The sequence below is a fragment of the Eleutherodactylus coqui genome, unplaced genomic scaffold (assembly GCF_035609145.1).
Source record: "Eleutherodactylus coqui strain aEleCoq1 unplaced genomic scaffold, aEleCoq1.hap1 HAP1_SCAFFOLD_103, whole genome shotgun sequence".
Taxonomy (NCBI): domain Eukaryota; kingdom Metazoa; phylum Chordata; class Amphibia; order Anura; family Eleutherodactylidae; genus Eleutherodactylus; species Eleutherodactylus coqui.
Window position 1 is genome coordinate 280923 of NW_027102567.1, and position 27252 is coordinate 308174.

Sequence of the window (27252 nt, forward strand, 5' to 3'; positions counted from 1 at the left end):
TTTTATTTCTGGTCTTTCCCACCCCTAATAAATCCTGCTCTCCCCCCGTATGTATATGGCTGCTGTGTGAGGATACCCAAGGAAGCCAGAAGTTATTATGTTATTCTTTCCTGCAGATCTAACAGCAGCACATATCTACCCAACCAATAAAGTATTTTTCTCTACATCTCTTTGTAGTCTTTAAAAAACAGACAAGGGGGAGGAGCTTAGGTCCTCCTTCTTATAGGGTTTGTACAAAATTTGAATTAACTCTCCAAAGCATGTGGTTGGGGAATAAATCCCCATGTCTATATGTGCTGCTGTTAGGACTACAGGAAAGGAGAACAGCATAATAAATTCTACCTGTCTGCAGTCACATTGACTGTAACAGGTCAGTGTAATGTAAGTATGAAGTCAGTTGTAAACACGCAGAGCACACAGATGTGAGAATTAGTCCGTCTGGATAAGCCCTTTATAGACTCCTCTATGAGCTCCATACATCAGCAGTCCTCCTATTACTTCTGTTCTAGACTCCTGGCTGCTACATTGTAACAAACTGCTGCTGTGTGAGCCAGACAAGAGGACGGCTTCTCAGCCTCTGAATGTCAATGTTTTCATTAACTGACAGCAAGCAGAGATTTTGAAATCAGTGAAGAAAGACAAAACATATCAGGAAGTTGTAGAAGCTTTATTTCCATAAGATTCACAACTTCTTGCAGATCCGTGTAGATACAGGCGGATACTTTCTCATCTTAGACTTAGTTATTTGCTGTTTGGCTACTTGCAGAAGTAACGGTCATTCAGGTCCATCTCACATGTAAGTCCTCTCGCACACGGGCAGTAATCCGGGTAGAGCCCATTAATAATCTGAAGAAAGAGATGATAGGGTTAATGAAGACACTTGTGACTCCTAACCACATCTGCCTGACTTTAGTCCATGTAGACGGACTGATGTCGCTGTGGGGCGTCTTACATCAGAGTTTGTGTTTTTAACGCACAAATGTCATCTGATTGCAATCAGTGTTTTTTATGGGGGAGAAAAAAACGGAAGGCGGTCAAGATGATGTCATTTAAACCTCCCATTAAAGTCAATGGGTGCGTAAATAAAACAGAAGTTACTCCCTCGCCGTACAGGGGCGTTTATTTTAAATACATTCATTGATTTTAATGTGCGATTCTGGTCCGAGAATCAAAAAATAAAGACTTGATAAAGACTGCTAAAGTCGGAGCGTCGCCTGCTGTATGGAGCAATAACACTTTATATTCCTTCGCTCCACCATTGATGCTGCCATTTGCTTCTCCACTGGATGTACTACGCTGGGGACTAAGGATCCGAGGTCCCTTAAGTGGCTGTTGCATCACATCTCTTCCGTGGCCTCTTTTTTGTGCATACGGAGGGGTGCTGGGGGACTTTCTTTTTGTTACATAGAATCAAAAAATAAGACATTCAATCTGTTAAAATTCAAATTAAAAAACCGCACATAAATAAACTCATCGCCTTTAAGGACTCCCGCGGGCGCACGCAGTATTAGTCCATGAAGAGCGCACCGTTGTTTCCGCCCGTGTATGTTGGATGTTTTTGCGCGTTTCTCTGCTTGCATATTGCGTCTGTATTCACTGTGGTTTCCAGATGTGCAAAAAAACAAAACGCAAGAAAGATGAACTGATGTCATTTTTTCCGCACTTCCTTGCAACAAGTTTAAAAAACGCTCTTTCCTGGTGATTTTGGTCTGTAAATCGGGGTGACAGCAGGACATCCGCATCACATATCTACATCTGACTCCACCCATGCAGATCAGTCGTGTTGTGCGGACAGGGGATACGGCGGTGTGAATGGGCCTGATTGCTCCAAGTTTTGTCCAAATTCTGTCCGTTTCACACTTGAGCATTAACCTCCTCCGTGTGAATAATATCGCGGCTCCTCAGCGCAGGTTTTGGCCGCGCAGCTTGTAGAGACGGAACACGAGGTTGTAGGGGGCGCCACAGATTGTGGTAATTTGTAGTAGAGGCTCCTGTCACCTCACTGCTGCGGGTACAAGTACCGGGTGTGTAGGTATTCATACACTGCCAGGAGGAGTAACAGAGGAACCACTGAATGTAGAGCTCTAAGATAAGAGGCTGCAGGATGGGTATTTTGTGGGCGATGCAAATATTTAGTAAAACCGACAATGAAGGGAAATAACCGTATTTGTGCTATTAAGAGTGGAGGCTGAAGAATCACCACATGTTCTATTTACGTGTCACATGAGAACAGGACATGTAATCTGTGGTGCCCGCACATCACACAACACACGGATGGGGCGCCCATGTGATCGGAGCGGCACCCGGGAATTCTGGGCACAACGAAGGGAGAAGCAGATACATCAGCCGCTTACAGATACTCACCAGAGGGTTACAGGTCGCATTTTCTGCTGCTCTTGGTGCACATTTATTTGTAGGAACACGGAACTCTGTGGATGTCCTACGACAACACCCACTGTCACATTCTGCACTTAGAGAACAGAAATCTCCATTGTCCTAAATATAAAAGAGAGACATAAATGTGATGTGATTGGAATTCTCTTTGTCTCGTTGTTCTCCTTCCTGAGATCGGCCACAATTATTACTTCACACCGGGAAGGAGAGGCTGTTAGGGACAGTTCAGACGGTTGTTCCCCATCTGTGCTGTCCCTGTATTTCACGGCACACGGACCCATATATGACAATCAGGCCCTTCACATGAGTGTTATTTCACGTGGATCCTGTCCTGTTCCGGTCCGTGTCATGGATGAGCAGGATATGTAATGTCCGCTACCCGCCGCTCTGACATCACATGGACGTACATCCACGTGCGGTCCGCTGCGAGTTGGGCCCTAGATTGTCACACACAACTCACAAACATCCTACCAATATATGTAGCAAGGTCTGCAGCACACCAAAAGCGTAAATGCCAAATAGGCTGAGGCAATAATAAAAGTATGCAAAAGCCAGCAAGAGGACAGAACCCCGAACCTCTGTAGGGGTCATCCAATGCGGTGATCAGCGAGTGGCAGCATGATTGGCGCAAATATTAAAACTATCTTTATTCCTCCACTAAAATTGCGCCGATTCGGCGGCCTTGGCCTTTGCCGAGCTCCATGTATGCCGCCACTCGCTGATTACTACATGGGATACCTCACAAGCATCCGTCTGAGCGCACACTTAGACCTCTATCATTTAGTGTTATGGCTCTTCTTTCCCTATAGAGGTTCTGTTGGGAACAAGGCCTCCATAAACAGGAATAAGGCGCGATCACACGGGCTTTGTGGCGATTTTTTAATAGCGCAAAAGTCAATAGTACCTTTTAATGTTAAAAACACATCGCATGAAAATAACAGTTTTGTGCTTTGCGATGCAATAAAAAGGAGGCTCCATAGGGAAACACGGGAGATTGAAAAAAACAAGAAATATATTTTTTAAATGCAACATCGCAGAGTGAAAACCTTCCCAATATGAGGGAAACCATTGAGAATCATTGATTTCATAATTCTGCTATTTTACTCGCTCTCGCGTTGCACTGAAATCGTGTGATTTTATCGCCCATGAGAAACCCCACTAAGAGCTGTATGAGAACGGCACCCGGATTATTTTGTCAGGGCTTATAGCTCTACTGTTACTAGATGGGGGTCTCTAATAAAGGGGCATTCGGTGCATAGTTATAACATAATGGGATTGGAGGAGAGATGCCTGTATATGGGGGTCATGGAGTAATGCTTCCCTCCAGCTGCTCCTCCGCCATTGTAAAACATAAGAGAAATACTCGGGGGCCGGACCCTGATGAGAGATGACGGTGCTACATGGGTGGATGGTTCTAAGGAGATTATTTCGTCCCAATATGGTGATATTGGAAGCTATATGGGAGGTCACTCCGAAACTATATGTGGGGTTATTTAGTCCCCATATGGTGATATTAGAAGCTATATGGGGGGTTATTTAGTCCCCGTGATATTAGAAGCTATATGGGGGGTTATTTAGTCCCCGTGATATTAGAAGCTATATGGGGGTTATTTAGTCCCCGTGATATTAGAAGCTATATGGGGGGTTATTTAGTCCCCATATGGTGATATTAGGAGCTATATGAGGGGTTATTTAGTCCCGATATGGTGATATTAGAAGCTATATGGGGGGTTATTTAGTCCCCATATGGTGATATTAGAAGCTATATGGGGGGTTATTTAGTCCCCATATGGTGATATTAGAAGCTATATGGGGGTTATTTAGTCCCCATATGGTGATATTAGAAGCTATATGGGGGGTTATTTAGTCCCGATATGGTGATATTAGAAGCTATATGGGGGGTTATTTAGTCCCCATATGGTGATATTAGAAGCTATATGGGGGGTTATTTAGTCCCCATATGGTGATATTAGAAGCTATATGGGGGTTATTTAGTCCCCATATGGTGATATTAGAAGCTACATGGGGGGTTATTTAGTCCCCAGATGGTGATATTAGAAGCTATATGGGGGGTTATTTAGTCCCCATATGGTGATATTAGAAGCTATATGGGGGTTATTTAGTCCCCATATGGTGATACTAGAAGCTATATGGGGGTTATTTAGTCCCCATATGGGGATATTAGAAGCTATATGGGGGTTTAGTCCCCATATGGTGATATTAGAAGCTATATGGGGGTTATTTAGTCCCCATATGGTGATATTAGAAGCTATATGGGGGTTATTTAGTCCCCATATGGTGATATTAGAAGCTATATGGGGGTTATTTAGTCCCCATATGGTGATATTAGAAGCTATATGGGGGGTTATTTAGTCCCCATATGGTGATATTAGAAGCTATATGGGGGTTATTTAGTCCCCATATAGTGATATTAGAAGCTATATGGGGGTTATTTAGTCCCCATATGGTGATATTAGAAGCTATATGGGGGTTATTTAGTCCCCATATGGTGATATTAGAAGCTATATGGGGGTTATTTAGTCCCCATATGGTGATATTAGAAGCTATATGGGGGTTATTTAGTCCCCATATGGTGATATTAGAAGCTATATGGGGGGTTATTTAGTCCCCATATGGTGATATTAGAAGCTATATGGGGTTATTTAGTCCCCATATGGTGATATTAGAAGCTATATGGGGGTTATTTATTAGTAAAGCGGGTGAGTGTTAAGCGAGAATGTCTGATGAAAATTAAGACATAGTAGAAATAACAGAAACATGGCCTGATGATAAGTGCGATTGGGGTGAATTTACAGGGTTACAATCTCTTCAGAAGTGACCATGGGAACAAGAAAGGGGGGGGGGTATGTTTGTATGTTAAATCCTACTTAATACAAGAAAACAAAAATCAGCGCCTACTCACACACAACGATTTTCAAAAGAATGTGAGTTACTTTTAAGTACTCACCTGGTGCTCGGCCAAAACTCCTGTCCAGGAGATTGACCGGCACCTTATATCCAAGTTGGCTTGTAACGTCTCTGGAGTCCCGGATCCGATTACCGGAGAGCGTCTCTGGGGTTTACAGCCGTGACAGGCTGTTTGCATACCTCTCGTGTCAAATGGAAAAATTTCCCCGGCGCTTGTCGGTTCCAGCAGAAATAGAGGACACAATGTCCGTGAATAACTTTAAATAATTTATTGATTCGTCCGCTACGCGTTTCTGCGGGTTATCCCTGCGGTTGTCGAGGCTACAAGAAGATATAGGTGTAGAAGATGATCTACTCCTGATCCCTGTTATGTAGGGCCTCCCCATTGGGCCCCCGATCCGGCCCTGTACTTACTTACTCTCTCCACCGCTCAGCAGTGAACTCTCTTATTTTATTTGCTTTTTGTGTTTTAAACTACTAAACAAAACTTTTACATCCATGTGTCATGTATGATAGAGCCAGTCTGTGTCCCAGATGCCAAGTTAGAGCGTTAGCCACAGCTAGAACATAGGCCATGAAGTGTTCCCCGGGCATTGTTCTGGGGCATAGCGCCACCCTGTGCCTTTCTTGATAGAAGAAGCTCAAGTTTTTCATTTTTTCATTTTGTTGTTTGTCTCGGCGCATTTAGCTGTGAAATCCATATCGGAAATATATGGTGTAAAATGTAACAATTCAAAGCCTGTGTGAATGAGACCTTATACTGAATATGTGGAGGGGAAACCGGGACAGCAGCTGGTGACAGGTACTCACCGGGCCGAGACATTCCTGAGGTCGTCGTTTTGGTCCACATTCATCAACTGCCCGGCGAGAGGTACTCCTGAAGCAACACCCGCTATTACACAGGTCACTAGAATAACATGAATCTCCATCGTTCTAAATATAAAACAGAGGAGAGAAAAGTTTTAGGAATCCATTTATAAGGTCTCACATTTATGTCACATAAAGAAGTGCGCTTTCTAAAAATTACTGACACATCATACGGACACGCAAAAAGTTTTGATCGCTGGGGGTGCAGATGCTAAGACCCCACTGATTGCTAGAATGAAGCAGCTGAAGCCTCATCCCAGCGCTGTCACTGCTGGTTCGCTGAGGATGGGCCTTAGTCTTTATATTGAGCCCGTCTTCAGCCAGATACCAGGGACAGCACTGATGAGCGCTTTAGCTGGCTTGTTCTAGTGATGGGTTGGGGTCTCGGCACTCAGACCCCCAGTGTACAGAAACCTTTGACAAGTCCATATGTAATGACAAAACTATATGAAATCCCATTTAGGGCCCATTCACACCTGCATTTAGGGCTTCAGCCACAATTCTGTTTCTCTTTCATTTTTGGAGCGGAAAAGTGAAATTAAAATGGAAATAATCATTTCCATTTTTTTCTTATTGATTTTATTGGGTTTTCAAATTAAAGGAAAACAAACGGATAACTCGATGTTACCTCCATATCATTAGGTTTACATTTTTTAAAAATTAACAAATAGCGCTGCAGACGTGCCAGTGGGGGAAAAAAAAACTACGAAACAGAAGCAGATAGAAAGCTTTCCGTTTTTTGAAAACCAATTGAAATCAAGGAGAAAAAAAGGGAACTTTTATTTACATTTTCAATCTGTTTCTCTGCTCTTAAAACAGAATTGTGACAGAAGCCCTAAACGCCGGTGTGAATGGGCCCTCACATCGCTGAAGAGTATTCTCATCCAGGGGAACTATTTTGCACATTGAGGGTACATATACACATAGCGGAAATGCTGCATCACCTGACCAGCGGCGCTGAGCCCACTAGAGACCGCCGAATGAAGGGGTACGCTACAGTGCAAGGAAGTGCGAGGTGAGAGGGAGAACTGTGTGAGCCGCTATGTGTAAACATCCCCTAATTACCACTCAGCCCAGCTGATAGTGGGCAGAGCTGACAGGCACACACTGTGATTTAGGAATGCTCTTTATAACTTGTGTTAATCATCGTGATTGGCTGGGCGATAAAATTGGGTCCAGTTTTGCTAAATTGGATTGGATCATCCTGATCTAATTTTTGCAAAAATTGCCAAATTATTAACTACCTACTTAGAGGAGAGGGGACGGGTGTGCTGGTGCCGTGTGGCTGCCTTGCAGTGCTGGAGATCTAGATTTCCATCAGCAGTGCTGCCCACTGGGCCACCACCACCTCCACTGTTGTTCCAGGGACATTTTGAAGGCCAAATTAGAGAACCCGGTTTTTGCTGCCTTTGATTTTAATGAAGGTTGGAAGAGGGAGTCTCAATTGGCAATTATTTTTTTTAAATCGGGTCAGTCGGTCACTGCAAAACCAATTACAGTTAAATCTCTAGATTTGTTGGTAATCCGTCTGAAAGCAATCAGCCAAACTTGAAACCAATGAAAGTCGAGGTAATTGTTTCCATAGCAATCAATGTAAATCCAATTAATTTGTTCTAGACATTCCAGAAAACACACCCCGCCTCCCAGCAAGAGATTGCTCTAATTGGCTAAATTATGACTAGCAAGCAGAGGTTTGTTACAAAAGAGTTAAAACAGACAGAAGGAAAGGCAAATAATTATAGTAAAGTAATTGTATTATGATTGAAAAGTATATAGGAGAGGAAAAATGTATTGTATAAGGAGCAGAGTCAGATAATCAGTTACCATAAACCCATCATATAATCTCCATGTAGATACGTGTAATACAGTTACTTTATTGTAATTATTTGCCTTTCCTTCTGTCTGTTTTACCTTTTTTGTAACAAACCTCTGCTTGCTAGTCATAACGTGATGCAATTAACTTCTGAACACACCCACCACACCATTCCCCAGTCGTTCCCCTCTTGACAAGCTAGCACACACAGGTATTGCTTTTTTTACTTTAATTTGTATTCTGTCTATAAATGTTTTGCGTATCTCATACCTCAGAGCTGTTGACAAAGGCTATCGTAGCCGAAATGCGTTCAGCGCGGACCTGTGAGCTGTATGCTTTCTATTCAATAAAGGACATATTTTTTAATGGTAGCAGCTCCTCTCCACTTCTACTTTTCTCAACTGGTCACTAAAGGGTAAAGATACAGGGCACCTAATTACCCTGATCAACCCAGTCCCTTGGCAAGACCCCTATATATGATGCACACTAGACCTTAAGTCTCTCTACTCTAATATCCCAAATGATCTAGGGATTAAGGCAGTTGAACACTTTCTGAGTGGAGATTTTCTAACATCGCACCAACAAAAACTTTTTATTTACCAAGTTTGCACCCAGCTATGCCAACCTTTTTCTGGGTGCATCTGAAGAAAGTCATTTTAATGATTCCTGCATTGTATTTTTTAGGGGATTTATTGACAATATCTTATTGACCTGGAATGGGGACTTGGAGGATTTAACATCTTTTATTGTTAATTTGAATAAAAACAACTGGCCTCGAGTTTTCTGGTACTATGAACCCTGTTAGTGTGGCCTTCTTAGACTTGGAATTATTTATTCCTAAAGGTAACACCCGAAGTAAATCCCATTTTAAGCCCATTGATTTAAATAGTTACCGAAACTCTTGCAGCGAAGAACTGGAAAACTAATATCCAGTATGGACTGTTAAAAATGGATTAAGAGAAACTGTTCGTCTACCCGAACATACAGTGAACAGGCGAAAATCAGGAAAACAAGATTTAAGAATAAGGGGTATCCTAAAACACTTATTGCATCGGCATATACAAAAGCCTTGGAAGAAGATCACCATGGTGACAAAAATAGAATAGACATGATTCCGAAGAAAAATGACTTTAGTTTGAAAACTCTGTTCATTACCCGCTACAACTCCCAGCATGCCTCTATAAAATACATGCTTTTTAAGCAATGTGGAATCCTAAAAGGAGACCCCTTTTTACTTAATGATACCCCAGATAACCCTAAAGTTGTTTTCCACAAAAAGAACCCTAAAAACATCTTTGCAACTTTGTGTCAGGATCCGCGGCCCGCGGGTCCTCCGTGCCCACATCTCTGGTCATGCCACCCAGCATTTAAACGTCTATGCGCTCCTGACCTTGCCAGTGTTAGTGTGGTCTTCCTGCTGTACCCGCGTTTCCTTGTATTTGACTCCCGTTTTGATTCTCTGCTTTCTGGACCCAACTTGCCTTTGCCTGACCCTTTGTACTGCGTACCCTCCTGTTGCCGACCTGGATAGCTTGGCTTGCCTGAGTGTTTCGTTTGTTCCAGTGTCTGTCTGTTGTCTGTCCCCATGTCCCACTTCCCTAGTGAGTGTAGGGACCATCGCCCAGTTGTCGCCCTGGGGCTTAGCCCAGGGGGCAAGTAGGTAGGGACAGGGGTTGCGGGCGGTTTTCAGGGACTTCCAGTATCCCGGTTCCTTGACACTTTGTGTTCTCACATTAATCTACCTACTTTGAAAAACACATTTCTGAAACCCTTCATAGGCTCCTTAGATGTGGCTTGTAAAAGTGCAACTGCTGTCCGTATGTGCAACATGGAAGAAAGGAGATTCCTATAAACCCGGATCAGGACCCAATTAAATTATGGCAGTTTTTAAACTGTGGAGTAAGCGATGTCATTTATCTTGTTGAGCCCCCTGTGGCCTTAAGTATATCCGACGAACTGTAAATGCTTTAAGAACACATTTTATCATTTCTAATGGATATATAAAAGATAGTGTTTCTCGATAATTTTTACATGTCCTCGACAGATACGAGACAAAACTCTGTGTCACCCCAATGAAATATGTAAAGCCAAGGTTATTCTCACGATTAAAGTCAAAAGAAATGTCCTGGATTTTCAGACTTTATACTTTTGTTCCAAATTTCTTAATGAAGTCCTAGAGAAATAGTAATTTATTGTTATTTTTATCATGTTCCCGATATATTTATATATTTCTATCAATATTATCTTTTTTATTTCTTTTACATGACTCCTTTCATGCACCCATGATGTATTATGACCCTGCGTGGTGCTGCGGTGACATCATCACGCTCTTGGACCTCACACGGCTGCGCACACTGGGCACTTGCCCCCAGATGGAACACAATTAGTCTGCGGTGCCATGGTGTGCTAGACACTAGCATCCATGCTCCGTGTGGCTGCCTTTGATAACTTCTCCATGTCCACTGGCATCATTCGGTGGGGCGTGCCGCCTGATGGTTCCACCATTGTGGTGAGTCTTTATAAATATCTCTCTCCTTTATGTCAAATTCTTCATGATAAAGGTGCATGTTAGCACCAGAACGTGTTGCATCTAACCTTGTGCTCCTTACCCCACTCCTTGTTACCGGATTACAGAATTTTATCACTGATCATTTAGACTTCTCCCTGATGTGTTTGGTCTAAGAAAAGGGGGTGGGGAATGGGGGGGGGGAATATTCTTAAGCTAGGGTCTGTACCCCCTCCTCTTCATGTAAGTCATTTAGCCTAATTCTCCTACTAACTCTTTAAAGTGCAGAGCATTTAAAGGGGTTAATAGCGCTGATCATTCACTCGGCTAATTGCAGCTATTGCCCGCAGTTGTCAGCTGTAATAAACAGCTGTAGTCCACTCTGTATGAAGAGAGGTCACCCTGCGATCTCTCTTCATACTTACCCCGACGCTGCAGGACGTAAATGTACATCCTGGAGCATTAAGGGGTTAAGTTATATACATCAACAATGCCTTGAGGGTCAGATGTCTTAACCTGAGCATCATGAAGAAAGAGTTTGCATGTTTTAGCTGTACGAGTTTTTGCTTGTTTCACTAATGTAGATCCAGTTTTATCGCCTTGCCAGTAGTATGTTAATAGTTAGAGATGAGCAAACGTACTCGTTTAGGGCGATTTCGCAATCAAGCATCGCTTTTTTTCGAGTAACTGACTACTCGGGCGAAAAGATTCGGGGGGTGCCGGGGGTGAGCGAGGGGTTGCAGAGGGGAGTTTGGGGGGGGGGGGAAGAGAGAGAGCTCCCCCCTGTTGCCCACTAACCCCCGCTCCACCACACCGCCCCCCGAATCTTTTCACCCGAGTAGTCAGTTACTTGAAAAAAGCGATGCTCGAAATGGCCCTAAACGAGTATGTTCGTTGATCTCTATTAATAGTAATTCCCCTAGAGCTAGGTCATGTTCATAGGCATGAAGCTCCTGGAGCTGCTGGTGTAGGGCCAATATCTCTCTAGCTCTATCCAAGGAGTAGGATGCTTTGTTTAATCAGTGCAATGTGCATAGTTGTGAGGACAGTAATAAGTCATTGCTATGTTTTTTATCGTAAGATGCTTGCTTGATAAAATGACCCTTGATAGTAGCTTTATGTGCGCACCAGAGTTGGGTTAGAAACCTCAGCATTGCCATTGAGATTTAAGTAATCCAGGAGGTCCTGCAGTGACTGAAAGCCCATTCAGACAAAACGATTATCGGCCAAAATTTGCTCAAAAGCAATCTTTTAAGCAATAATCGCTGTGTCTAAACACGCGGCCATTATGCACTGTTCGTGCACAATTCATTCATCGGTGATTTCTAGCAAGCTAGAAATCACCGATAACTCTTATCAGTGCTGCACGCTGATTTTCTTAGCAGACAGCGCTGATACCATTCTTTCAGCTGATATCCCGCTGGGACTTCTCAGCAGAATACCAGCTGCAAGCTCTGAGAACTAAGCTGCTGTCAGCACTCCCGCTGCTTCTTAGAGCTATCAGCTCAGCGGGATACCGCTGATAACTCAGAGAGCAAAGCAGATATTTGCATATACAAAGCAGCTGCTGTTCTCAGAGTATCAGCGGTGTCCTGCTCCACCTGCATTTAACTCTTTAAGTAGCTAATTAGCTACTTAAGAGTTATGCAAAGATGATCGCTCAAAACTGTCACTGAAACTGTCATCTGAGAGATCATCTTACAGTGTAAATGCACCTTAAGGTATATATTTTGGGTGCTGTAATATGTAATTATTCAGGCACCAAGTAGCAGTGGGTGGTTGATTAAATTATTCTTAAAGTGTCCATGCTACCCCGGCATGCTTTGGCCAGGTTATGGTCGCTACTGTCGTAAATATAACATTTTTTTTATAAGGGTTTATGTCTATTAGAGTAAAATCAATTCTGCTGTGTACTTTTTGAGGATGTGGAAAAAAATGTATAATTTTTAAATATATAATGTATTAGTGGTCTGGATGGAGCAGTCGCAGGTCTCTGAGCTCTGTGAGATTCGGCCCTGCAAAGCGACAAGAAGAAACAAGAGACCTGAGAAAGGGAAAGCTTACAGAGACTCCCTTTGGCGATGGCTGCAAGGAGGAGAATGAAAACCGGACTACAGGGGCTCACATCGTTCTGCACCACTCGTACAAGCGGAGGAGAAGAATAGACTGCCGGCACACAGGAGAAGTGGACCGGAGGACATCTTGAAGAAAAACAAGGGTAGGAGACCTTCTCCCATTCCCCCACTTTCGGGATCCCATAATGCGGCTGCAGCGGAAAATTGGGGATCAGGTCACAGCAGAGAGGCGTAGGCAGGAACTTCTAAAATGGTGCCTGCTTTCTCTGATGCAAGTAAAACTCCCGCCCTTTAATTACAGCAGTGACGCTCCACAGCGATGGGGTCTCCTGCAAACCACCCAAAACCCGGAGCTGCAGGAAAGAGACTCTAATGCAGTCTCAGGAGACCCTGAAGATCCCATTCTAAGTATTTCTTGCTCTGAACAAGCAGCATCAGAACTGTTTATAAAAGAAATGATCCTAGTAGAGATGAGCGAACGTGTTCTAAACGAACACTTACGCACCCAGACACCGGCTTTACCGAGGACTTCAGTGTCCGCGCGTAAAGATTCGGCCGGCGCCGGGGGGCGGGGAGAGGCGCGGCGGCGCGGGCGGCAGCAGCGGGGAACAGGGGGGAGCCCTCTCTCTCTCCCTCTCCCCCCCACTCCCCGCCGCACCCCCCCGCGCTGCCACGGCGACCCCCGAACTTTTTTCGCCCGAGCACGGAATTGCTCGCAAAGTTCGGTGCTCGGGCGAAAAGGGGCGGAGCCGAACACGTTCGCTCATCTCTAGATCCTAGCCCTGAGGGGGGCGCTTCAAAGAGATTTATCATCTATCTCAACATTACTAAACTCTTACATGGCAGAGCTAGGAAATAGAGTAGAACACCTGGAAAGTAAAATGGTGCAAATCACACAACGATCTTATTGATGCACACTATAATGTGGTGGGAGAGTTAGAAGCATTAAAGTGCAAAGTGGCAGATATAGAAGACAGGAACACAGCAATCTAAAAATCAGAGGAATTGCGGGGTCAATCCCGCGATCTGAGTTAAAAGAATTTATCCAGCAGCTCATAAAACATCTGCTGCCATGCACCCCCTCACAGGAAAGAATAATCGACAGAGTGCATAGACTGCCACATCCAAAATCAGCCTGATCATCTACCTAGAGACGTTATAGTGAGGATTCATTTTTTCCATATCAAGGAAACCATACTGTTCGCAGTTAGGAAGAATGCATCCCTGCCTGTACCATATGAGCAAATAAAACTTTTTACAGATCTTTCCCAGATGACTATTAAAACTAGGAAAACGTTCTGCAATATCACCCTGGCCCTGCGGGACAACAAGATCCCTTACAAATGGAGATTCCCACCTAAAATGATTATAGCCAAATAGTTAATTTTATACAAAATCCTGAAGACGGACAACAACTCTTGCAAAAGTGGAAAATTCAATTGTAAAACATGAGCGCTCTGTCACGCCTTAATCCAGATTGGGTCAAAATCCTTAACCGCTTTATTAATAGGAGAGCCTTTCAATGTGCTCCTTGCTTCATGGTCTCTCACTATGAGGAGTCGCCTGTTGAAAATATTAAGGTTCCCTTCTTTAAGGTTTGATTTAAGAAGGTCCTGAGTCTTGCAATGGCTGGACATTTTTCCCCCTAAAACAAAGAAGGGTGTCCTTTTTTGATGACGTTTGAGCATTCAGAGAAGGACATTGTAGCTAAGATTCTCCAAAGTTTGTGGTTCCACACCTGGTCAGGTGATTCTCCTCTATCCTGTCAATTTCCCCTATTTTGGAGGTATATTCTGACCGCTAATTTTTCCTCAGTAATACTGGAGCACATTCTGGAATGGGAACCTGAGAGAGTTTCTTCCCGCCGGACCATTTGGAACTGTTTGGAACTAGGTAATAAAAACCCATATATAAAACGGTAAACAGACCTGCCATCATGAGTATGAAACTTATGTCCTTTAACGTGAAGGGGCTTAATTCTCCATACAAACGAGCCTTCCTATGGAAAGATGCTTAAGCAGCTTGGGCAGACATCATTTGTTTGCAAGAGACTGACTTTACAAAAGAGAGACACCTAAGATTGTCCCACCCCAAGTTTCCAATGATGTTTATGTCAAATACGGAAAAGAAGGCGGAGCCTGACCGCTGTGCTTAATGGCCGCTTGAGAGCAGAGCTCCGGCGGCAAGACACCTTCTGGAGGTCACAGCAGCTTCTTAAAGCAACGAAATGAGAAGAGTCGGAAGGGAGAGAGCCGCGGAACACGCTGGGACGCCGAGGGGAAGCGGAGGACAAGCCGGTATGCAGCGCTTCCTTAAAGAAAAAAGCCCCCGTTCACCGCTGTTCCCAGCCAAGATGGCGCCGGCTGCAGCTCACAGTAAGGAGGGGGAGGAGGGAGCTAGCTCCGATAATGAAGATGGGGAAACAGTCTCAAAGGGATTCATGAAGGATTTAATCATGAAAGCCCTGCAACCGATAATGTCTGAGCTGGGGGAGATAAAAGAAGACATAAGACACCTGGGGAGAAGAGTAGAGGAACTGGAGACATCCACGTCCTCTTTAACAAGCCACGCTTCTGAAATGGCCCAGATTCTGCAGCTGCATCAGGATCACCTTAACAGAGCCCTCTTGATGCAGGAGGACTTGGAAAATAGGAATAGGAGATGTAATATTCGCATCAAGGGGCTTCCGGAGTCTTGGGCCACGGAAAGTCTTTCTAAGGTAGCTAAAGAAATCTTCTCTTCCCTGCTTGGCCCAGAGAGGGCCGCCCCAATATCAATAGAACGGATTCACAGAGCCCTCAGGCCCCTCCCGGCGAACGCTGACCCGCCAAGGGACATAATTTGCAGTTTGTTGTCTTTTCAGGACGCGTTCGCCATTTTGAGAGCCGCCAGAAATTACAAAAATTTAAAATATGCCGAGGCTCCTCTGCAGATTTTTCAGGACCTTGCCCCTACCACCCTAACCAAACGTCGCCTGCTTCGGCCACTGCTGGAGATACTCAAGGAAAAGGGTATTAAGTATGCTTGGCTGTTTCCATTCGGCCTGGGTTTCTCCCACAGGGGTCACAGGATAAATATCAGAGACCCTGGAGACCTGCAGGCGTGCTGGCGACTACTTGAAATAGAGCCGCTGGATCTCCCGAGTTGGTTGCCACTCCCGGGGCTGCCTGACCTACCAAAGCTTCCCTCCCCGTCTGCTTGGACATCAGTTGGACCCGCTAAATCTCCCAGAAACAAAAAAAAGAAGAGTCGTGACAACACACCCGCGGGTGACTGAACCTTAAGCAGCAGTCTTTCAGTTGGATGCTTTTACCCAGAGCCCTTAGGGAGAGTTTGGTGATTCACCCTCTCTAAGCTATCCCAAAATGCTTGAAAACGTTTTGTATCTACGACAGGCTGAGGATCAGGCCGGGAAGTCTTTGTGTTTGGACTTGAGGTTCCGTATCGGGTGGACTTGTTTGGACTTATAGTTGTCCAGCCGCTCGTGCGGCTCGCAGGGATCGCGGTTAACCCTCTCGTTTCGACTCATGATAACCATACCCTTTGAAAGTTTAAATGCTTGCTTTCGTTTTAAGTTTCTGACCTCCAGGGATGTCTGTCAGGGCAGGCTTGGTGCAGTGCGGCTTCTCTGCCTGGTGGCGTTTGTTGCCGGTATCGCTCCCCTGGAGGAGTTTATCGTACTGCACACCGCCTCCACTGACCGTCCTTGGACTGACTGGTCTTGTTGATCACTTGTTCACATATTCAGAGTTCGTATTACTCTTTCCTTGTGTTTCTTTCCCCCTCCTTGTGTATCCTCCCCCCCCCCCCTATCTCGCTTTCCTTACGATACAGAAAGCTCATATAAAATACTAAGGAATTACTCACGTGTCAGCCTTCTCTACTCTAGGTCACCCTTTTAGTCTGCCATGCCTCTCTCTCAACAGCCGAAGACGAATGAGCTCCTCCACGTCTCCTCATTTAACGTGAGAGGGATCAACTCCCCATTCAAGCGTCACAGTGTGGCTCAGCTTCTTCGAAAATATGGCACAAAAAATCGCCTTTCTTCAGGAAACGCATTACAAGAGGGGTAAGTGCTTGGCCCTTCCGGGCAGACAGTTCTCATTGGGCTTCCACAGTTCACACACAACCTCAGCTTCTAAGGGGGTCTCTATCTTTTTCCATAGCTCTGTCCCCTTCACATGCGAAGCACAACACACCGACGAGGAGGGTAGGGTGATTCTCTTGAGGGGACACATCCAAAACTTTAAGATTACCCTGGCCAATTTTTACGCCCCAAATTCGGGTCAGGTTCCCTGGCTGGTCGGGCAGTTAGAGACCCTTAAGGAATTCGCTGTGGGCCCCATCATCTTAGGGGGGTGACCTAAATTTGACGATGAACCCTTTAGTAGACTCGTCAACTGGACGTTCGCAGATCTCACAAATTAAACTGAAGAGGCTACATCGAGCCCTTTCTGAGTTGGGCTTGGTGGACGCCTGGCGCCAGTGTTCCCCCTCCGCAAGGGATTACACTTATTTTTCTCAGGTCCATGCTTCTTTTCAGAGGCTCAATTATGTCCTAATAGCCTCTGAACTCCTGCCTTTTTTGGTAGATTCAGTGATTGCTACCACCACTATTTCTGACCACGCTCCGTTACATGTGAACCTTACAATGCTCTCCAACACCCCTAAGGAGTGGAGGTGGCGGTTAAATCCTGCCCTTTTAGACTCTGAGGACGACAGGATGATGCTCTCCAAACAACTGGAGGAATTTTTCAGATTTAACTCTGGAAGAGACCAGTCGGCGGCCCTTGTGTGGGAAACGCATAAAGCGTTTATCAGAGGCCATTTAATAGCTTTAGGTTCCAGATAAAAGAAGTTACAACAAAGGGAAATAGACAACTTGCTGGGGCAAATCGCGAAACTAGAGCACTCCACTAAACTTAAGCAATGTAAAGAAAACCTGAATAAGCTGACGGCGCTCAGGAAGGAACTAAATTTATGCCTGAGGTCTAGATTTAACAAAAGATGTCTTCATCTAAAACATATAGTGTACGTCCAAGGCAACTGAGGAAGTAAATATATGTCATCACAGATAAAGAAAGCCCGCGCAAAAAAACAGATTGATATAATAAAGGCCCGTTCGGGAACTAAAGTCACCTCTTCCACTGACATTGCGGTTGAATTCCAACATTTCTACTCCCAGCTATACAATTTGCGACCTCGGAGGAATCTGGAAGAGATCCTTAAATCTAACACCCAGATCGCAAACTATTTACAAAAACTAAAACTCCCCGGATTGGAGAGGGAATCAGCTAACTCTCTCCTTGCCCCAGTAACAGAAAAGGAAGTAAACGAAACCCTTGATTCATCCCCTCCGGGTAAAAGCCCCGGTCCAGATGGCCTCATATATTATAAATCCCTACGTCCCATTCTTGTCCCGAGACTAACAGAACTGTTTAATAATCTCATGAATGGCGGCTCTTTACCAAGGCAGGCCCAGGAAGCCCACATCACGTTGATTCATAAAGAGGGCAAGGACCCGGAGATGTGTGGCAGCTATAGGCCCATTTCTTTGATAAACTTGGACGTCAAGATGTGGGCTAAACTTCTCGCCAGGAGAATGGAGAACTATATCCCGCTCTTGGTAAATAGAGAACAGGCTGGCTTCGTGAGGGGCAGGGAGGGAAGGGACAATAGCACACGTATTCTCCATGCAATCCAGTATGCTAATGCAAAGAAAATCCCCCTCGCTCTGGTCAGTACTGATGCCGAAAAGGCTTTTGACAGAGTTGATTGGGGATATATGAGATCTGTCTTGCTACATTTCAACTTCCCTCCCTCCTTTGTAGAAGCCATCTTTACTCTATACGCTGAGCCTCATGCTAGGCTAAAAATTAATAACACCCTTTCCCCTCCATTTGAAATAAGTAATGGCACGCGCCAGGGGTGTCCGTTGTCCCCCTCCCTGTTTATATTAGCCCTGGAACCCCTCCTGCAGGAAGTGAGACTGGACCAGGAGATTCGGGGACTAAGAGTAGGAGACTGTGAATTATCGGCGACGGCGTTCGCAGATGATGTTATTTTTACAATTACGAATCCGGAGAGTGGGCTACCGAGACTGATCACCTGCCTAGAGCAATTTGGAGCACTCTCGAACTTCAAAATTAATTTCAACAAATCAACAGTCCTGGGCGTCGCGATTCCAAAAGCTAGGTATGAAAGGCTGAGGGTGGGCTCCCCGTTCTCCTGGTCCAGCTCATCAATAACTTTTCTGGGAGTAAAGCTAACTGGGAGGATAGAGGATCTCTACCCTGCAAATTTTCCCCCGCTGCTAGCCAAAATAAAGTCCCTGCTCCAGAACTATGATGTACCGTACATCTCCTGGTTTGGGAGGAAAAACCTCATAAAGACCTACATACTCCCCATTGTCCTATACCAGATTAGATCCCTTCCGGTTCACTTGCCCGCCAGCTTCTTTGACACCCTTAGATCCTTGTTCATAAAGTTTATTTGGAGACAGAGGAGCCCCCGGTTGGCGTATAGTCTCCTGATCAGAGGAAGAGATGAGGGGGGAATAGGAATGCCGAACGTATATGATTACTACATAGCCTCCCACATTAGTAACTGGCAGAGACTCACCCTGACTGGAGAGGACCCTCTCCTATATCAGTTGGTAGCAGAATTGTATGGGACCTCTGCATTAGCGGATCTGTGGTTCACTAGGAAGAATACATATAGGAGCAAAGGGTTCAATCCTTTGCTGAGAGGACCCTGTGAGGCGTGGGACCTGCGGAGGGAGACACTGGCGCCCACGCCCTCTCCCATTACTCCCATAGGCTCTATCCCAGCTCTCTTGGGACTGCCGCCGGATCCCTGTACGAAGAGACTCTGGATGACACTTAGCAATAGACCTCTCAGCGAGCTCCAGGCTATGAGACACTTGGGACCGAGAGAGATAGTGGAGTCCCTGCTGCCCGCCCAGCCACTGTCATTCCTCCAACGGGCTCAGATTGAGGGAGTGATTAAGAAATTTAACCAGACCTTCACGTCTTCCAGACCTCTTACCGCATTTGAGAGGGCAGTGAAAGACAGTAGAACAGGCAGCAAGAAAATTGCGTTCATTCGCAAATCCTGTTCTTCTTCCTTACAAATTGCAAAGCCAGCTTTTCTATACTCCTGGGAAAAAGAGCTACATATCACACTGTCACCCCACGAAACACACATAATCTTGAAATTTGCCTACGGGCTTTCCCCCTGCATCACCTCGCAGGAAGCCCATTATAAGCTCCTTGCCAGGTGGTATAGGACACCCCAGTGGCTCGCTGACCACAAACTTTCCCCTGACAATAAGTGCTGGAGATGTGGGGGCGACACGGGCACCTTTTTACACATTTGGTGGAGTTGTCCGGTACTGGAGGCTTTTTGGCAGGAGATCACGGTGTCGTTACAAAAGATTTCGCCAGGCTTTACACTCTCACCTGAGGTTTTGTTTCTGTGGAGGCCCACGAGTAGCTTTAATCCTCGCAAGCATAAATTGCTGGCCCACGCAATTGATGCGGCCAAGGCACTTATCCCTCTTCTCTGGTTGCAAAAGTTCCCCCCCTCCTGAGTCAGTGGAGGGACAGAATGGACCTGACTTACAACTTGGAGGAGCTCTCTGGCTGGGCCACTGGCTCCCATGAAAAATTCGTGGAGGTCTGGGGTCTGTGGAGGGAGGTACGTGATCAGGTAGGCCACTGAGCACCTCAAAAGGCTGGCTGGCTCGGCAGCGCCGTGGCTGAGCTCACTTGGACCCCTCCCCCTTCTTGTCCTCCCCCCCCCCTCCCCACCACACCCACGAACCGATGTATGTATCCCCCCGTCTTCTTTTGTTAGTAGGATGTCACCACACTATGCTAGATAGACCTTTGTTACGGTTTGCATTACTGCCTGTGTGGCGCCGTCCTTGCCAGGATCACATGTGATGTAATTAAGGTTTCAGGCAATTTGTTATTGTATGTTTGGCTGTGTTAAAATTAATAAAAAAATTGGATTTGAAAAAAAAAAAAAAATACGGAAAATAAAAAAGCAGGTGTTCTTATAGCAATTAGAGATTCTATTGATTTCAAACTTGTTAAATCCAAAATAGATGAAAAGGGGAGATATATAATACTAATTTGTGATGGTAATGGGTTTCCTGTAACATTGGTAAATATGTATGTACTGAACAATGCGCAAATACGATTTCTTAATATGGTGATGAGAAAGGTTTTAATTTCTGATAGAAGTATAGACACCAACAGCAGAGGCAGAACGGTAGCACCTACACTAGCACCATGGCTGCTAAAAGAGGAACTCTATGATACAACGCAAACGCAAAAAAGTACTCCTACTCCACAAGACATAGAACCTGGACTAAGACTGACATGATCTTAGTGGATTTTTTTTTGTTACCAAGAGTGAAGGAGGCCTCGATTGGAACCACTCACCGAAGAAGAAATTTAATTAAAACTACTGATTTTATTGAAAATTCTTAAAAACTTATTAATGGACAGACTGAAACATATATTTTTCAAAAATGAGGGGAATTTATTGATAATTTGTGGCCAGAAAATTCCCCTACCCCAAAAAGAAACCCATTCTCTTTGATCGTACTATTGTTCCAAATACAGAGTATCAATCCACTTTATTATTAGTGTTTGTACCACAGGTGGAGACACCCCTAGGTGTTAATTCAGTAAGATCAACAGATCGGGAAGGTCATTCCCTTTTAAAGTTTATCTAAGAGCCTCTTTGCGGTCTCCCAGATTAGTAATAGTCACAAAAGGGAGTTAAGATAGTGTGTGATGACTACTGAATATGTACACTCTTAGATACATTAAAAAATGCACCTCTTTAATACTTCATTACCTCTGTATATGATATTACAAAACGGGGAAAGAGATGCATAATATTGACCCCTCTATGTCCACAGATACGGCCCACTGAGCAAGTGTGACCCAGAATTAGGGAATCAAGGTGTGCTAGATAGAAAATAAAACACTCCTAATGATTCCCTTAAATGGCATGTAGTAGTGGAAAGGACGGGGTTAATTATAAGCAGGACAGCTATAGCAGGCACACATATAGTCCTTTTAGGATTGTACATATGTTGCCCCACAGTCCAAACACAGTGCCATCAATATATTGCAAAGTGTATGTTTTCTTAAAAGAAAAAAGAGGGTCCAGTGCACAAGGGGTTAAAGTTCCCCTATGTATCTGAATGTGAATCAGCTTCTCCGATCTCAAGCAGTGTATTCCATTCCTTGCAGTAAATGGGTTTTGATGCATAAATTCACCCAAATTGCTAAATGGAACTCCCTGCTAAGTATTCTGGCATTAATTGCCGTAATAGGAGATAGCTGACTGTCTGGGCATTGTTGTAGCCGCCCGATGAAAGGTACCGGGCAGCCGGCTAACACTACTAGCTAACTCGCTTTGGAGATGAACTGACTCACTACTCTTATAACATCAACGCGTTTCTACACTCTGCTACGGCAGACTGTGTCATCAGGATGTGTTTAAATTCATTAGCTTGAGCGGCCGTGATGAACGGCGGCTTTCCCAATAGTGAGTGCCACGCGTCAGGAACTGACAGCGCTTATATGTGAAACACCCCTCCTTCCCTCATTCCCAGAGTTACTCCCCTTTTTCCATCTATCCCCTATCCTGATTGAGATCTGAAACACTCCCCTCTTTTGCTCCCTCGCGATATATTGCAGGGAGTGTGTTCTCTGACAGAAGTTCAGCACTGGACAGCTCCCCCTGCTGTTACGATATCAGACAACAGGGTGGTAGTGCTTAATAATCAGTTCTGGACAGCTCCCACACTCAAAATGCAATGTATAGGCATAATGAGCACCTTCCCATGCTTCAGGGGTTTTTAAGAAGTTTTTTTATGATGCCATAAATTCTCTCATCAGGATCATTAGATGGTGGGGGCTATTTAAATACTCTAGAGGGATTGTTTGAGTTAGTAACACTGGAAGCATAAAAGTCTATGTGTGTCTTTTAATTTTTGGTCAAACCCAGCATGTACACCAAATCCAAAATTTATAAGAGGTGGAGATCAATTAGAGGAAGTCATTTTTCATTCAGGAATTTCTCTTTTTCTTTGATCTTGAACTTTTCTCTTTTTCCTTCTTTTCTTCTCCCTCCTTCTTTTTCTTTTCCTTTAATCTCATTCTCCTCCAGATCTTAGTGGGAGATAGGAAGCTTTATACTTCTTTTTGTCACATGATTATTCCCACTGGAATTAGTCTGATAAATGACGTATAAGAAACTTGTTCGTTCAAGCCTTTGGGGGAGCAGGTCTGTAATCTATGGATCCACATGCACTCTTTTTGTAGTAATTTTCTATTAATATTCCCTCTTCTTCCATTGCACCTGATCAGCTCTATGCCCTGAAACTTCAGGACACTAGGGTTGTTATCATGGTGGTCTCTCACATGGTTCGCTAAACTGGTATGCTCATTTCTCTGCACATTTCCCACATGAGCCAGTATTCTTCTTCTCAATTGTTGTTTCATTTTGCCTACATATTCCATGGGGCGTGGCCAGATATACCACCCCTGACGTTTTGCAGTTTATGAAATCACTGATCTCATACGTCTTTTTGTATTGGAACCTGCAAATGTAGTGCCTTTCCTTATAAATTGGCACGCTGCACAGTCGGAGCAAGGGTACGACCCCTTAATTTTTTTGGAGTTTAACCATGTTTTCTTAGGGGACTCAGGGGTGAAATGACTATGAACCAGATGGTCCTTGAGATTTCTACCTCTTCAGTATGTGATAGAAGGCCTACTTCCCGGGCAATCCGCCGAGTCCTTATCCTTAAGTAGGATATACCAATATTTATGAAGGATCCTATCCACATTTTTGGATTGGAACCACCTCCTGGTCTGATTACGCACCAGATTTCTATCCTTGGGATTGTCTCACTCTGAGTATATACAAAAAGTTTGGAGGATTAACTCCTATTTAATGAAGGTTGACCCTTGCAAAACTCAATTGTGTACAGCTATCCAAGAATATTTTGCAATTAATGATCTACCTTTTACTGTGTGGAATGCTCATAAATCAGTAATTAGGGGACTTTACAAAATACAAAAAATAAAATCCTAAACGACCTGCTATCACAATTAAAAAATCTAGAACTAAAGGTACAGAAAGATCCGACAGATAGCATACATAGGAAACTACTCTGTGTAAGACAACAACTGAGGGACCACTTACTATTGGAACATGAAAAACAACTCAAAGCCTATAAAAACTACCTACTATACAGCTAACAACAAATTTAATAGCTATATGGCTCGGAGAGTAAAACAAATAAGGATCAAATCCAAGATTCCATTTATAAAAGAACCAGGCTCAGAGCATAAGCTTTGCAACCCAACAGATATAGCGGAAGCTTTTAATCGGCTCTACGCACGTACTAAAGGTGCAAAAAAGAAAAAAAAAGGGCTGCTCCTAATGGGACAGGTGAGGTTCTCAGTGCAGTTCTTGAGGTCCAGAGTGAGATAGAAATAGAACGCTTGCTTAATATTCAGGAAAAAGAAAAAGCTCAAGAAAAAGCTGGAAATAGAGTAAGCTGCTTGCAGTCAGGCAGAGAAGCAAGCAGAGATCTTGAAAGACAGATTGGGTTACAAAGAAAACCAGGAAGCGCTCCATGAGAGACTGGTGTCGCAGCTACAGATGAGCTTGGATGAGAAAGCTGAACTACAGGAAACCCAGATCCGGGAGCTGGAACGGAGTCATGCTCTAGTTATGGGGGCAGTGTCCAAGCAGTTGGAGCAAACTGAAAAAGTGAAAGAAACATTGAAAAACGGGAATTTTTCTTACCGATAATTCCCTTTCTTGAAGGCATCATGACAGCATACGCTTGGAGGTTGCTCACCTGCTGACCTGATGGGACAGGAAAAGGCAGAGCATAAAAGAAACCTCCCCTCCACCAAACACCAGTGTGTTCCAAATAACCACAGTGACAGAATACTTAAGCAGAAGGTGTGTTTTTATTGACATCACACACCTCAGACAAAGAAACATAAGCATACACATTACCTCATGTGTTGGACAAAATAAGGGTATCCATGTCGGTAGGGGGGGAAAAAGCCCGTATGCTGTCAAGATGCCTTCAAGAAAGGGAATTATTGGTAAGAAAAATTCCCGTTTTCCCTTCGTCATCATGACAGCATATGCTTGGAGGAATACCAAATAACTGGCATGGGCTTTTTTAGGGAGGGATTACCGCTTGGAGCACCTTCCTACCGAAGGTTGCGTCCTGACTACATTTAAAGTCCAGCCTGTAATGTTTAATAAAAGTATGGCCAGAAGTCCACGTGGCTGCGTTACAAATCTGCTCGATTGACGCGTGCGCTCTTTCTGCCCAAGAAGATGCCACCGCTCTCGTCGAGTGGGCCTTCAATCCTTCTGGAGGAGGGATGTCCTTGGCCTTCTAAGCTTCCTGGACCGCTCTCCTGAGCCACCGGGCGATCGCATCTTTAGAAGCGGCCCTTCCTTTGGCCTGCTCCTGAAATTGAACAAAAAGTTTATCGGTCTTCCTGAAACTTTCCGTTGCCTCAAGGTACGCTAGTATAGCTCTTTTGACATCTAGATTATGGAGCTTCTGCTCCTTTTCGTTTTTGAAATTTTGGCAGAAGGCTGGAATAACTATTGGCTGGCCTCTGTGGAAATCTGACAAGACTTTAGGCTGAAAGGACGGGTCTAAAGAAAATACTATTTTGTCTGGGTGAATAGTCATATATGGGGCCCTTCGTGAGAGGGCCTGGATTTCACCCACGCGTCTGGCCGACGTGACTGCCGCAAGGAGGGCTACCTTATACGTCAGCAAGGCGATGGATAGATCTCTAATAGGTTCAAAAGGGGGATCGCAGAAGGCCTGAAGGACTATGGTCAGATCCCAGGGGGGTGCCGTAAGCCTTGTAAATGGATGCAATCTACTTGCCCCTCTAAGAAATCTCCTAATCCACCTGTGCTCCGCAAGCGCGAGATCAATAAATGCCCCCAAAGCCGCAACTTGGACTTTGAGGGAATTCGGACTCAACCCTTTATCCAGGCCCGCCTGGAGAAAATCTAGGATTTTACGGATGTCTGGCTGATCTAACTGCTGGATGTCCTGGCCTATCCACTGTGAGAATTTTCCCAGACTTTGGAATAGATCTTTTTTGTCGAGGGTTTAAGGCTCTCACTAATAGTGGAAATTACGTTAGGAGAAAGACCCTTCCCCAAGAATTTTACCCGTTCAAGATCCAGGCCGTAAGCCTGAACCTGTGAACCTCCGGGTAAAGAAGAGGGCCCTGCAGCAATAGGTCGGGTCTTGGTGGAAGGTGGAAAGGCTCTCCTACTGACAGAGATCTCAGGAGGGGAAACCAAGGTCTTTTGGGCCAATAAGGTGCTACCAGAATTACTGACATGCTTGACCGCAGTAATTTCCTTAGTAGGAGCGGAATTAATGGTAAGGGGGAAAAGCGTACGCCAAGTCCCAAACCCAAGGGTGAGAGAGAGCGTCCGTGCCCAAGGCCTGTTTCTCCGCGCCTCGGGAAAAGAAAAGCCGGCACTTGGTATTTGCGCTTGACGCAAATAGGTCTATTTCCGGTACCCCCCATTTCGTCACAAGCAGGCTGAACACCTCGGGATGGAGTTCCCACTCTCCTGGGTCCACTTTCTTCCTGCTTAGAAAGTGCGCGGGTGAATTCTCGGCTCCTTTTATGTGAAAGGCCGACAGTGACTTGGTTGTGAGTTCCGCCCACTGAAGGATCCTTCCCGCCAACTGCTGCAGTAGAGGATTCCTGGTGGTACCCTGGTGGCGAATGAGTGACGCTGTTGTCATATTATCTGAAAAGATCCTCACATGCTTCATCCCTAAGAGCGATTGCAGGCTACATAGGGATTTCCACACCGCATTAAGTTCTCTAAAATTAGACGAACCAGATCTCTCGATTGTCTGGTCGAGTGAGGACTGTAACTTGTCCCAATTCTGAAGGATTAGTGACTGGAGACCGCGACTATGGAACTGAGCCCAGGGAACTACGCCAATACACGAAGTCATTAGCCCCAGGATCCGCATTGCGTCTCTTACTGTTACTCTAGATTTTTTATAGAGAGTGGAGCATTCCTCTAAAATATGCTGTTTCCTTAGAGGAGGAAGGGATGAATTTTGGAGACTGGAATCCAGAATGACTCCCAGGAATTTTTTCCTGGTTTCTGGTTCCATGTTGGATTTTAGATCATTAATAATCCAACCCAGGTCCTTAAACAGTTGAAGTGTGGAACCCAAGTGTGACCTCAGAATAGTCGGGGAATCTGCCACCAACAGGAAGTCGTCCAAGTAGGGGACAATAATAGTCCCACGATTGCGCAAAAAGGCAACCATTTCTATCACCACCTTGGAAAAAATTTGCGGAGCGGAGGAAATTCCAAATGGGAGGCAAATAAACTGAAAGTGACAGATTTCCCCTTCCATTCTCAGCGCAAACCTCAGGAACTTTTGCGCGTTGGTGTAAATAGGGATGTGAAAGTAAGCATCCTTTAGGTCAATTGTAGCCATTACATTATCCCTGGCAATTAGGGGAGTTGCAGTTCTGATAGTCTCCATTTTAAATTTTCTATACTCAATGAATTTATTCAATTCTTTGAGGTTAATTATT

The 27252-nt window shown here is 44.7% G+C and overlaps 1 protein-coding gene across 1 annotated transcript in view; it reads right to left on the reverse strand.

Annotated features, from left to right (window-relative positions):
* Positions 1 to 648: 648 nt before the first annotated feature.
* The window catches only part of LOC136604839 (leucine-rich colipase-like protein 1), a 62669-nt gene continuing 36065 nt past the window's right edge, over positions 649 to 27252 (reverse strand). The window contains exons 4-6 of the mRNA XM_066588936.1: positions 6133 to 6255; positions 2365 to 2496; positions 649 to 846 (exon numbers count right to left, since the gene is read on the reverse strand). Of these exons, the coding sequence (XP_066445033.1) occupies positions 757 to 846; positions 2365 to 2496; positions 6133 to 6255 (345 nt within the window). The 3' untranslated portion in view covers positions 649 to 756. The remainder of the gene's footprint in view (positions 847 to 2364; positions 2497 to 6132; positions 6256 to 27252) is intronic.